The sequence below is a fragment of the Pungitius pungitius genome, chromosome 13, assembly GCF_949316345.1.
Source record: "Pungitius pungitius chromosome 13, fPunPun2.1, whole genome shotgun sequence".
Classification (NCBI taxonomy): Eukaryota; Metazoa; Chordata; class Actinopteri; order Perciformes; family Gasterosteidae; genus Pungitius; species Pungitius pungitius.
The window spans coordinates 11441447-11455674 of NC_084912.1; the positions used below are offsets into that span (position 1 = coordinate 11441447).

Here is a 14228-nt window from a genome sequence, read left to right on the forward strand (position 1 = left end):
AAGTCTTTAAGCTGTAATCAAGTCTGAGAAATGTCTGAAAGTGTGACCTAGAAAATACATCGTTCATGCTCTAGTTGGTACAAATAAACTGTGGCCCCTCCGAATGATTTCAAATAGAAATGTCATTCAATTTAATGTCAGCAGCAAATCTGACTGCCAGGCAAACACACACACACACACGCAAAATTCAAGATATATACAGCACTGTTAATGACGCAGGAACGTACTGTATATATGGGAGTAAAGAAGAGTGTATATAATGTACATCTGCATGTTCATCTGTATATAAGGACGTAAAAATAGCAAATAAACTGAAAATGGCAATTTAGCTTGTGCTGTTGCTCTTCTCTCATGGTGCATTTATATGAAAGTCTGAGTTGCTTAGCGTCCTGGCTCAGGCAAGATGAAGATGGGGCCTCCACTCAGAGTGTGCGGCTCCTGAGGTTTAGTGGTGCGAACATCTCTGCGGACACGTCCTCCACAACCTTTGGAGCAGTGGGAGTCTCCTGCTCGGCACACTAACACCTGGCAGTGTAGGAACACTTGCTGTAAACGGAGGAGAAGAGCTTTGAGTGGATAGAGAAGAACACAACGCAAGGACACTGCTGTGTCAGAAGGTGTACGCATACAGACGTGGGCCCACACACACACATGTTTTTTTTCACTCACTCGGTTGTCCTTTCCGATGAACTTGAAAACAGGAACCTGGTAGTGCTTGGAGAGCTGGTCCTTGGATAAGTACTGTGTGACTGTTTCATCAGAGATGCACCTGGAATATGCCAAAGAGGAAATGGAGTCTGTTGTGGATGAAATATTATCATTATCGAGATCTTAACACATTCGTAAGTGATTTCTGGTCCTTCATCGAGGTCAGCAGCCCTAAAGCTGATTTTTAAAAGGATTCTGTAAATACATAAGATCACTGCTCTGTTGATATTCGTCGGATAAATGATTTGCCAAAGGTGCGTGTTAACATTTTCAACACGGCGGTTAGGTCTGATCTCGTTGACGTTTCTTATAAGGGTCCGTTAGAGCTGCACGACCAAAAGCATTTTACATTATTAAAAAGACACGTTTCTTCCATTCTAATTGTATGAAACATACAGGGTCAGTATACCCGATTCACAAAAACCCTTTTCTATACCACTTCATCACTCTCACATCTTTTCCTTCTGTTGATGAATAGCTCTTTTTAGTCAACCAGTTGGTTAGTTAGTTGGGAATAAGACTGCTGTAAAACCTCCGCTCCATTCACCCGTCTTTGATGAGATAATACTTCAGGGCCTGGTCGGCCCTGGGCCCTGGTGTGGCGAAGCAGCTCTCCACCAGTGCAGAGAGGCCCTCCACCCTCTCCTTGGGCTCCACCCCGAAGAACAGGGAGTCGTGCAGGCGCAGCTGGGGCGGGGCGCTGTAGGGCTCCGAGAACTCTGCGCTCTTGAAGAGCTCCAGGGCGAAGGGGAAGACGCCCTCACTGCGGCCTGCCAGCTCCAGGGCCGAGCTGCGCTGACTGGCCTGGTATCCGTCCGACACTTGGTACTCCCTGGGGAACTCACACGTGACCGGGAGCACCAGCTTGCTGGTGCGGACTATCAAGTCACTGCTGCTGCGTGGGCTGCTCCGAGGGAGGCCGGTCACCAGGTTGCTCCCCACAATCTTGTATTCCGTCACCTGCGGGAACGAGGTCAAAGATGTGTGATGATCAAATAGTTCTTCAAGCCAAACGGTCGACACTAAACCCCGGGGCACATTCAGTGTAAGAGGTTTCCACCCAGTGCTGCTGACCTCCACCACGGTGCCGCAGGTGTTGAGGCTGAAGCTGAGGTTGATGTGTGTCCCATTGGAGACGCCGCGACAAGACGAGTTGGACAGAGAAAGCTCCAGTCCCTCCACGAGGTCCTTTGGAACCGACACTATAATAGCGCTGGAATCACACTGGACTGGCACTGCAGGAAGCAGAGACAAAGATATTGCATGTTGTTAGGGCCTTAGACAATTGCACAAAACACGAAACAGTGCACGGATACAACTACAGAGATGCAGATATACCACCCTGGATTAAAAGCAAATGAAAGTAATCCATTTTTGCAACCCTAAATTGACATATCTCAGAGTTGTGGGATTTGATTAGGGATCAGGGACACGGCACACAGCTACACTCACAGAGGAAAATACACCAGGGCAGGAAGTAAAGTTAACCCAGGGACACGAGAGACAGGAATCTACAAAATAAAACACCACATTTGCCACCAAAATGACACAATGAAGAAATGGTTCAGGGAGCAAGATATCGGTTTGCCCTCATTGCTTCATTTCTCAAACAAATGTCTGTTTGATTATGATCCACTGCTGATCCTCCCGGACATATGTATATTAACCCTGCACCGACATGTTGGAAATTCAGTTACGGCCAGGTAATTGCATTTTGTTCAAGCCTCTACTATCAGGAACATCTTTTCTGATGAACACAATCATGCATCTCTGTGTCAGGTTTCCTCCGGGTCTGATTGATTATCTCAATCCACCGTCTTCTCAAACACACACGTACGCACACAGACACACTGATACACACCCTGACATGTGCGTTTATCCTCCCCCAGCTCCAGCCCTCTGGGACAGTGGCACTGATAGGAGTCCAATAGCGAGGAGCAACCGTGGCTGCAGCCTCCATTGTTCACATGACAGCCTGCTACCTCTGCATGAAGCCACACAGAAGACAGGGGAAAGATGAAGAGCGCCGTGTGGCTCCCAAGGTCAACATTGGAGCATCACACCATAGGACGTACCCCTGCAGTTGCTTCCGTCGGCGGCCAGCACACGACCCGACCCGCACTCGCAGCGCCTGGAGCCTTTGGTGTTCACACACATCTCTGCACAGCCACCGTTGCCCTTTGCACATTCGTTCACATCTGAAGATAAGACCGGGTCAGATATTATTGGGAGATGAGCTCCGGATTAATCGACTGGGAATCAGAGGGGTGGAGTTCATCACCTTGAGGCAAATCACTTAATGTTCTTAGGAGGAAGATGATGAACTGACTATAAAGGACTTTAAAGCCGTGTTAATGATACAGGGATAATTAGTAAAGAAGTAATCATTGTTGAAATGAAAGGAGGGGCTGAAGTGAGATTAGTGAAGGAGTGAGGAGGGGGTGTTAGGGAAAATTAAAGAATGAAGGATTCTTCTCTGAGACAGCAGAGGGCGAATTTGGTTGATGGGCGAATAATGAGATAATGGAGGTTTTTTCAGAATAGGAAATACACAAATATACTACCATTAAAGTTCTTTGATCAAATGATGAAACAAATCACTTCATCTTATTGTCTCGTGATGTCTTTGCAGACAATAAGCAGCTCTAGAAGTAGCTGAGAAATGGTCAATTCACATCTATCTATGATGGGTGCAGACACTGTAAAGACAGGCCGCTTGATTTCGCTTGTCTTCTCTTTGTCTGTCCTCCACCTCAGTTGCACAACTTATCTGTCCTCCGGCTTCCTCCCCTCTCTGTCCGTCTCACCGAGGCACGTTTGTCTGTCCGGTCCCAGGACAGTCCCAGGCGCACAGCGACAGTCAGACTTGGGACAACTGGAACCCGCGCAGTCCACCTCATCACAGATGTCATAGAAATCTAGGTAACACACACAAAACACATGATAGATCAACAATAGACAAGGTTGACACCATCAAAAAAAGGGATTTTTTTCCATTTAACACAGGAACACTCACGGCCACAGTACACATGGAAGCAGACCGGGGGTCTGGGCAGGCGGTACACAAAATATCCTCCAGTGCAGGCCTTCACATCGATGCTGGCGTTCCACCGGCAGCAGTTGTCATTGAAGCTGGCACAAACGGGCAGGGTGACGATGCCTTCGTGGGGTTCGGGGTGGCTGCCGTTGAGCCAGATGGGGGCATGCGTGCCACAGTGGTCTTCAGAGACGCAGAAGGTGGGCATGGCGTCCCCGGCCATGCCCGTGAAGCGGTACCATTCCCCGGACACGTGGCTGTCACAAAAGGGGCCGCCGGAGGACTGGTTGACGTGATACTCTGTGCTCCTCCAGGGCTCATTCAGGCTGGTGTAGGCAGAGCACGGGTCCAGAGCTGAGGGGGCACAGACAATGTGAGCGTTATGTAGATATGTGTTCAGGAGCTGGAGAAGTTGGTAGAAAAATAAATGAAATAAGGTAGTATTTTTTATTTTGAGATACTTTAAACTTGTTGTAGTCCCGTAGGTTGGTGACTTCACATGAGAAACTATGATAAATGTAACAATATGATGCCTTCTAATTGGCTGAATAAAATGACACCCCGGTGTATGGAGTTAGTGCTTACATTTTAGCTACAGTCATTTACACATACGCTATGATAAATGTATACCACGATTTTGACTCCATCTACAGTATTTCTACTCTATAGATGTATATATACTGTGGCATTGCTACTTTTGCTCAATGCTTTAAATACTTCTTGTGTCACTGTTTAAGGACGAGTTGACTGAAATTCTTAAAAGAGAACATATTAGCTCATTTTATTCTAGATCTCAAATCTACACGTAAAGGATGTGTCATTTAATGTAGTTTCTGGTACTAATAACACAAAAGACCTCCAAAACATGTGCACCCCTTTAAGTGGTTAACCATGAACCACCACAAATTTGAAAGTGACGAGGACTTTTGAGACTTCCCCATATCGCTCTCCCTTCATTCCCTCAAGGGTCAACTCTTTGCCAGAGGCTCACAATGCTTCTCTGAATGAACCACGTACCTCACGGCCAATAGCTCTCCCTACAAAGTAGTTTCAATGACAACAGAAATCGCAGAAACCAAAAACTACCCGCGTGGGAGCCCACTGAACAACCCATGTGAGAACATCTTTAAGAGTTACATTTTCTGCTCAGTCCTTGGAAAAGCCAAACTCCTCGTGGTTTGTACTAAACTGATCCCTTGAGAAAAGGTGTTGCAATGAAGCTCATTAGACCTTCATGGTAAATAAACCTTAAAACAAAATCTACTCTAATCTAACTAAAAGGCAAGAAACTACGTATATCCAAAGCTGTTTCTTTTCACTACCTGCAGCTTTGCAGAATCATGAGAACAACTGAATGAGTAAACAAAGTGCAGCAGAAACAATCAATAGCCTCTCACTCTCCCTCTCTGCCCCCTGAACATTGTAGTTAGGAGGTAGACATAAAACAAGAGGAAGCAGAATGGAGGGTTGATGGGAGCGTTATTCAGTGAGAATCAACTGCGATGGAGCCACAGCGGGAGGCTGATAAGACGCAGCAGTGAAGCTGCTAGTCCACCATGCAACATGTCAGGAGGCTTTACTGGAGCATTTACCTCCAATATAAACAAAACTCCAGGTTTTCCATTTATTTGGATTGCTTTACATAAAAAGAGAAATTAGCTTTTGGTTTCCCCTAGCTTTTGCAAAAAATGCTTTTGACTCTAATGGATGAAGTTTACAGTGATTGTTCCTTCCTTCTTATCGGCTTTCGCAAGTAAACATCAAAACACATATTCCAAATCAAGAAGAATGAACCGACGAACATCTTCGTTCCCCGAAGCTGTCAAGAAATATACTCAATTGACTCATTTTGTACAAGGATCTCACACGTAAACAACTTTCACCCTTCATCCTGTAATGGACAATCCCTCAATTCCAATAAAAGCAGGACTGTGCTGTTATGGATGCTGTTCTCACTAAACTGATCATATAAATGCTGCTAATTTCCCCTAGCAGGATTAATAAAGTATGCTATCTATCTATTCATCTAAACGTGTTTTTTTATGCTTTTTTAAATAAAAAAACACGTGGGGCTGATTGTAAGGCTTGTTAATGTCCAAAACTTTTGGACGATAGACATTGTTTGTTATGGTCTTTTTGACAGTGACAAATAAGTGGAACAATGTCAGCCCGATCTTCTTCAATCTTAAGCAATAACCACTGTATCTGGTATTAATTGCTGTACATGAAATATAATATAATCTTAATAAAGGTGATACCTGCTAGTTTGAAAGTGAAAACACAACAAATGTCCTACTCACCGACACCTGCGACACCCTCCAACAACAGACCCGTAATCACCCAAAGAATCATGAGGTCGTCTCTCTGTTGGCTCTGTGGTAGTCGGAGCTCAGGCCTGAGAGACAATGTGTGTGTCTCTCCTGGTTCCTCCGTCTTTAAGAGGCACCTCTTATCTGCATGTGTGATTTTGTTGTGTCTGTCCGTCTCGCCTTGACCTTTTGCTCCCCGCGTCCATGGACAGGTCCATCCTCCCATTGTTTCAAACGGTCCTCACGCTGTCCTCCCTCCATCCTCACACAACCTTAAACTAAACCACATACACTCACCGGCCACTTTATTAGGTACCCCATGCTAGTAACGGGTTGGACCCCCTTTTGCCTTCAGAACTGCCTCAATTCTTCGTGGCATAGATTCAACAAGGTGCTGGAAGCATTCCTCAGGGAGTTTGGTCCATATTGACATGATGGCATCACACAGTTGCCGCAGATTTGTCGGCTGCACATCCATGATGCGAATCTCCCGTTCCACCACATCCCAAAGATGCTCTATTGGATTGAGATCTGGTGATTGTGGAGGCCATTTGAGTACAGCGAACTCATTGTCATGTTCAAGAAACCAGTCTGAGATGATTCCAGCTTTATGACATGGCGCATTATCCTGCTGAAAGTAGCCATCAGAAGTTGGGTACATTGTGGTCATAAAGGGATGGACATGGTCAGCAACAATACTCAGGTAGGCTGTGGCGTTGCAACGATGCTCAATTGGTACCAAGGGGCCCAAAGAGTGCCAAGAAAATATTCCCCACACCATGACACCACCACCACCAGCCTGAACCGTTGATACAAGGCAGGATGGATCCATGCTTTCATGTTGTAGACGCCAAATTCTGACCCTACCATCCGAATGTCGTAGCAGAAATCGAGACTCATCAGACCAGGCAACGTTTTTCCAATCTTCTATTGTCCAATTTCGATGAGCTTGTGCAAATTGTAGCCTCAGTTTCCTGTTCTTAGCTGAAAGGAGTGGCACCCGGTGTGGTCTTCTGCTGCTGTAGCCCATCTGCCTCAAAGTTCGACGTACTGTGCGTTCAGAGATGCTCTTATGCCCACCTTGGTTGTAACGGGTGGTTATTTGAGTCACTGTTGCCCTTCTATCAGCTCGAACCAGTCTGGCCATTCTCCTCTGACCTCTGGCATCAACAAGGCATTTCCGCCCACAGAACTGCCGCTCACTGGATGTTTTTTCTTTTTCGGACCATTCTCTGTAAACCCTAGAGATGGTTGTGCGTGAAAATCCCAGTAGATTAGCAGTTTCTGAAATACTCAGACCAGCCCTTCTGGCACCAACAATCATGCCACGTTCAAAGTCACTCAAATCACCTTTCTTCCCCATACTGATGCTCGGTTTGAACTGCAGGAGATTGTCTTGACAATGTCTACATGCCTAAATGCACTGAGTTGCCGCCATGTGATTGGCTGCTTAGAAATTAAGTGTTAACGAGCAGTTGGACAGGTGTACCTAATAAAGTGGCCGGTGAGTGTATAACACATTGATTCTTCTTCCCATCAGGCTGAGAACATTTGGGATTCTTTTACACCTCTCAACGTATTTTCTGCTCATTCCATCTGAAGTGAAAGAGCATGAGGATTAAACCAATCTGATGAATCTTCTTAGTGTCATGCTGATGCAACATTCGCTTCAAGGACACAGCGCTGATATTTAGTGCACTCAGGGAGTCTCTGAGAGTAAAGTAACTATGTTCTCATTTAGCTAATAACTTGACCTGTAAGTATCTAAAGCTTGGTCCTTTTCATTAACAAAGTAGTCAAACTAACCTGATGCTTGCAGTTTTTGTTTTTCATGATGCAATTAAATCAATGGAGGCATAAATCCACTGGGCTGTTTGATAGAAATGAGGCGGAACACGTCGTTCTTCTTCGGTGATTACTCCTAAAAAAATCAAACATGCTTAGCCACTAACCTTTTCAATTATATTGACATTGTTTAGGTTTATTTTGCTGCTAATTGGGCCTGTTTCTTAATTAGGTTTGTTTGCAATAAATTAATTTGTGTTCATAGCACTTTTCCTCTTGCACTACCTGCAGTTTTAACTTTTATGCCTAATGAAGGTGAAAAGTCTCTAGATCCTCAGGATGAATAGGACCACCTTCAGTGAACGCCTGACTTTTCAAATACCTGCAAAATTAATGACCTTCCCATCAACCCAAGCTTTACGCTGTTTACTACCACTAGCATAGCACACTTGTGAGATTTCTCCCTGTTTTGTGATCAAATATTTTTTTAAAGGTTAGAAAAACAAATAAATTCAGCTTTTTTTTTTTAACTTGGCCCTTGCTTTAAAATAAATAAACTTTTACATTTCATAACCGTCGCAATCAGAAGCCATGTTCCTAATGTAGACCGACAATGCATCTTCCCAGGTCTATCTCTTAGGATGTCCTGTACAGGAAGAGCTGGAGGCCAAGGAAAGCCGGAGGAGGTGGTTTCGACCTTAAAACCCTGCTTCTTGTAAACTTGTGTGGTGTGTTCATAAATCTTCATTTCCAGTGAGAACAACAGAAGCGCCAACTGGACCACTGGTTCCAAAACCTGGATACTGATTTTATTGATAATTGAATTACATTTCTCTTTTATACATATTTCATAAATGATACAGGATTTTACACTTTTCTTTTTCGCCAACATTACAGCATCATGTCAAACAGAAGAAAAACGGACAATAAAAACAATAAAAAGAGGTCAGATCGGAGTACAAGATTATTTTCAAACCTATATTCTGCGTCACTCTTTAGGCATTTCAAACATCTTATTGTAAGTGCACACAAACAAGATATTCAAAACCTAACACACATTCAAAAAATATAATAATAATATCGCTTTGGAGAAAAAAAAAGGCTGACAGTGGATGAAAATGCTATGAGAGAGGGACGAGAATTGGAGGTGTTCCCCGATAAGCTAACAGAGGTCCTGAGAACAACTCCCTTAGAAATGCACTCAGGATGGAGTTTTTTCCCCCATTTATTGGGGAGTATGAACGCAGGCTGAGGAGGGGGGGGTATCATGGGAGTAAATAAGGTGAAGATGGGAGTGAGCAAGGTTTGAGCGGTTGGTTGGCTGGGATTTAAGTCCGATTTGGCAGGGCAGAAGACGCAGCCCTGTCCACTGCCCTTTAGAACTAGGAATCTCTACAAACAACGTTCTGAAATTATCTTTGCAGGTTTTTTTTTTTTTCATAAATCATCTTTTCTATTTTCACGTAATTTCCCATGTAGACATACATTCATGCAACACCCTCTGTATAATAAAGTTTCCCTATATTTGATATATTTGATTTTAAGTAAACAAGAAAAACAAAGGCCATAAACGGTGGATGGCGTGATCAAAAGGAAGAGGTGATGATGGAGAAAAGTGTTTGAGGGGAGGATCTCTCGCCTGCCACATTACGTCTCAAAGGAAACCCCATTGCCACAATGTGTGTGTGTGTGTGTGTGTAAGTAAAGTGGCATATTCAGGAAAAATAACAGGACTTCTATGAAGTGATCCCACTATTGACAGACAGGGAATCAGGGCAAAGGATTTGGGAATACAGAGATATGAACTTTGTCTCAGTGTACCCACTTGACAAACACACGTGTTCACACACACACAGACTGAGGTTCACACTCACTTCCAACCATTCAAATTTAAACCTCCTTAATACAAAGGTGTCGTTCCAAATAGGAGATTAACATTCCCAATGATCTCATCATTGCTTATTACTGATTTGCTACATTGTTGATATTTTTTAAATCATTAATCAAAAGGCACAATCAAAAGTCTCCCCTGGAGACAGAACACAAACACACACTCACACACACACACACACACACACACTCAACAGAACAGACCAAATCCTGCCTTGAGATCTGCATGGCTAACTTTTGATTTGAACTAAAATCATGCATTGTAATTGAAAATCTGCAGTTAAACACATTGATCTCTTCGGTGGGATTCAGTCAGATTTCATGAGACACGAGCAGGATCTTGAACCAGATTCCATGTTTATTGGCATCTTGTACTTCCTCTCTGCAGAGGCAAACTACAGCAGTTCAGAGTAAAAACTACTGACTTTAAGAGCTCCTTTTATGGAGACACCAATGGGGCTGGAGAGAGTGCTTCCAATCTTAAACCGGAACAGAAAAGAAATGAAAGCTGACAAAGTCTCTTTCGGTGACCATCCCAGAGAAAGGGCAACATAAACCCCTCCTTCTACCTTTAACATGTGGAGGGCATGAGATTCAGCTAAATGTGGCAAAGAAAGTGTCCAGTTAAGTACAAAATTGTAATAATCCTCCTAAACATTCACAAACCTCTACTAAGGGCATACCACAGCATGCAGTCTACCCTGCCTGGCCATCGAGGGAGCAGAGGAGGGGGGGGGGGGGGTGGGGGGGGACATTAAAGCGTCAGCGGGAGGAGGAAGCTTGAAAAAGCCTCTATGGATTAAATCCATGACAATGTTTTAAAGTGTTGTCTTGTGTGATTTTATGAAAAAACCTTCGCTAGGGAAAATTGTAGAACAAAAAAAAAACAGACTCACTTGTTGAACTGCACATTACATGCTGTTACGATAATGGCTGAAAATTGGACAAATACCAAAAAAATATGATATTAGACAAAAGCGATATTGAACCGCAGGCAATTTTCTCAAACGATGCTCCTGTTGAAGTAAACGATAATAAGCCTGTGGTGACTGCACATTTTGAATACTTCATTATGTAAAGCATTTCTACATGAGATGATTATCGAGGGCAAGGATGGCCTTTTCCTCCCTTGTTAAAATCCAATCAAAGCCATTTTCTCCTTGAATTGGGTTCAACGTTGTTTGTTCCCCGCCTTTGGTGGCCATGCACAGGAGCCGTCAGTCCAACCTGGACGTAGTTACTGGGAAATACATTGTGTGTGTGTCTGACAAGATATGCACTAGTTAGTTGGAGGTATAGATGCATACATTGTAATGCTCTTTGTGTGTGTGTGTGTGCACGTTGGACTGTTGGTCCATCATGGCAGGAGAGGATTTTTTAGAGGATGTTAATTGATGAGAGGATGTTAGTAAGAGAGCTCCTCCCCCCACTGAAAAAAATAAACTAGCCTCTGGTCATCTGTTATTTGATTGTATACATATATATTTATATTCTTTTCATAACAAATATACTATGGCTTTCAAAATAAAAAGTGCCAAAATATTTTTTTTGGAATAAAAGAACACACAGTGACGTTGTTGTCGGTAGTACTCTCATAGTTGCGCAGAACGGGCCGCTACAGGACGTCAACAGGAAGAGGAAGCGAGGCGTCGTCATGCCTCTATCCTGCAAGTCCAGTCGGGCTCCTGACAAGGAGGGGGTCGGGGAGGGGGGGGGGGGGGGGGGGGCGGCGCTGTCAGTCACCTGGCACAGGCGTGGCAGAGGGACAGAGGGACGGAGGGAGAGGCAGCAGGGTTCAGCCACAGGAAGACGAAAGTCCCCCCTGATGGTGCAACTGCAGTCAGGACTTTCTTGTAAACTTTGGGAAAGAAACTCTTTCTTGATCCTGTCCCAACCAAGATTAGGAGTGTGTGTGTGTGTGTGTGTGTTGGCAGTTGGACTGCTTGAGGAAGCAGGAATACACCGTTGTGTCGACCTGCAGGCCAGTGGTCAGGACTGTTGTACCAGTAAACCCTGAAAGTCCCACGCACACGCACACACACACACACACACACACACACACACACACCAGTGACTGCCCCTCTGCATGTCTGGAGTGTCTAGACGCGGGATCGTTCCTGTTTGTCCCCTCAAATTCCCTGCAGGCTGTCCCTCCGGAGACTTGCGGCATATCCATAGAAGCCCATGTCCTTCGTCATCATTGTCCTTGTCATCATACTCACCATCCATCGGCTGTAAAAGTTTTTCAGTTCCCTGGACTCTCCCCATCTTTTCTTTGTCTTTTAGCGGTTTTCAATTGCAATTCCAACTGGAGTTTTCAGTCAGGAAAGGAAAAAGGAAAAAAAAAGAAAGAAAAAGGAGGAAAAACTAACTCCCACAGTCAAAAAAGGGATGGGATTATTTGGTGTGGGAGCAATAAGGGAGGGAGGAGTCTTAGCAAAGAGTTGGGGGTAAACAGGGAGGGAGAGGGGTGTTGCAAAGAGGAGGAAAAGGTGGTAGCAGGAGTTGATAGTGGAGGAAGTCACTACTCCCATCAATTTTTACTGGCGGTGAGCTGCTGCACTGGGAGCTGGAGCTGGAGCGGGTCCCGGAGACGCTTCAGATCCAACTCCACCTGGAGAGCATCCACAGGGAGAGGGGGGAGAGTTCAGAATGTGAGGAGTACGCGCGGAGGGGGCAAAATGAAACCAAATCTTTGTAGAGCTGTGTGACCGCAGTGGGCTCCTGTTGTGAACCAAGCGACTGTACCTCAGCGATATCACCCTTCAGCTGGTTGTACTTGTCAATGTCGAAGCGTGTCCTCTTCGCTCCCTTGTGGAAGAACAGCAGGTACTGTCGGTCTCTAGCGTCGGGGTAAACGTACTCCTGCGGGTCACAGAGGGACACGGACCATTTCACCCATCGGTTATATCTCTGTTCATTGGCTCAAATCCCAACCTTATTAAATTTAATATCAAATGGACCTGATATCCTTGGAGATAAAAGCTACAGGTCATTTATGAATAATATAAATGTGTCGCAAAGACGGCGTGAGCATCATTTATTTCATTAGCGTAATGGTTTGTTGCCTGGTTGCCAAAAGAGTTTGATGTTATTGAGCAGGACAATTCCCCAAAAACAATCAATGGTTTTGCTTTTTTTTTTTTAAACTTAAAGCATGAGTTTTCCCACCAGAAGGAAGGTTTCTTAGCATGATTAATCTTCTACGATGGCTCAGCTAATCCACTTGCACACATAATGTCATTAAATCTTCAGATTTCTTATTTTTTCTTGCCAACAATGCAGAAATAATCAATAATTAAAAAAAAGATAAAGCTTGAGCTATAGTAGGACTGATTTTGCTTTACTATTTAAACTGTTATTTTCATTCTTTTGTTGACCAACTAATCATTTCAGGCCTAAACCAAACACCAGCAGAAGGTTTCTTCTTAAATTCACACATGAACTTGTTGCGTTTGGTCACATCTTACCTGGCGCGTTAGAACAAAGTAGGCGTACATGGCCATGGCCGTGCCATAAGTGATAAAGTAGGTGACGGGCTCCATGATGTCCCAGGAGTACTCCCACCAGGTGAGCCTGGCCAGGATGCCGAACTGGGTGGCCATATACGCCATGCCGCCCCAAAGCACCCAGGTGGTGCGCCGCTCCGCCTTCCTATTCAGTTCCTCCTTCACCTGCCCACCCGGAAGACGAGAAGAACACACGGAGCCCGGTAAAAAAACAAGTGGACGTGTATCGAGAATGAGAAAGAGAAAGGGCATTATTGATTTTCAGCACAAAGGAGAATAGAGGAGAGACGAACCCATAATTACTGTTCAGTTATTGAACTATAACTGTCTTTAAATCAGTTATCCTTCAAAGCTGGGAATAAACCAGATATGATGATACAAAAATATATATATATATTGGCAGAAAAGAGGATTAAAAAACAAAATTATGAGCAACAACAGCTCTACAGTATCCAACAATTTGCTAATCACTTATGTTTTATTGTTCTACTACCTATCAGTCCCTTGGTTGGCTGGTTAAACATCTTTGCCATGGTTGGTGGGTCTACACAAGAGCAGCAATGAAACAAAATGTCAGTTCATTCAAAGGAAGTCGACCTTTTCCAAGGGGCGGAGTTGAGAGTTGAGGTCCTCCAATCGTCCAATCAGCTCGCGTTCCTTGCCGAGTTGGTGCTCCTCGATGCGCAGGGTGGTGTAGAGCTGCTGCACCAGGAACTTGACGTCGTTCAGCCTTTCTGCCTCCTCATGGGGCAGCAGGTCTGAAGGACACCACAAATGCAAACAAACAAAACCATCATCTTGCTGTGAGGAAAGGACTCTAACAAACTAAAGGCCTTTTCTTTGCCAACCCTCACCTCTCCTTGGGGGCTGCACGAGGTGTGTGGTGTCATTGATGACGAGGTTGAAATCATCCAGCAGCAGGATGTCGATGCCTGTTGACGAGGCGACCCTCGCTCCATCTGGAGAGAGCGACAAAAAAAAAAAAAGTGT

At 44.5% G+C, this 14228-nt stretch overlaps 2 protein-coding genes across 2 annotated transcripts in view; both read right to left on the reverse strand.

Moving 5' to 3' along the window:
* Positions 1 to 381: 381 nt before the first annotated feature.
* Positions 382 to 6179, reverse strand: oit3 (oncoprotein induced transcript 3). Its single transcript, XM_037466126.2, has 9 exons — positions 6046 to 6179; positions 3725 to 4099; positions 3516 to 3626; positions 2784 to 2906; positions 2570 to 2692; positions 1783 to 1943; positions 1256 to 1668; positions 670 to 769; positions 382 to 546 (listed from the first exon to the last, which is right to left on the reverse strand). The coding sequence occupies exons 1-9, from the start codon at positions 6095 to 6097 to the stop codon at positions 382 to 384; spliced, it is 1623 nt and encodes a 540-aa protein (XP_037322023.1). The 5' UTR covers positions 6098 to 6179.
* A 2447-nt stretch (positions 6180 to 8626) lies between these two features.
* Positions 8627 to 14228, reverse strand: part of mcu (mitochondrial calcium uniporter) — a 39555-nt gene continuing 33953 nt past the window's right edge. Inside the window, exons 5-9 of the mRNA XM_037465900.2 lie at positions 14093 to 14197; positions 13836 to 13996; positions 13200 to 13403; positions 12478 to 12594; positions 8627 to 12343 (exon numbers count right to left, since the gene is read on the reverse strand). Of these exons, the coding sequence (XP_037321797.1) occupies positions 12263 to 12343; positions 12478 to 12594; positions 13200 to 13403; positions 13836 to 13996; positions 14093 to 14197 (668 nt within the window). The 3' untranslated portion in view covers positions 8627 to 12262. The remainder of the gene's footprint in view (positions 12344 to 12477; positions 12595 to 13199; positions 13404 to 13835; positions 13997 to 14092; positions 14198 to 14228) is intronic.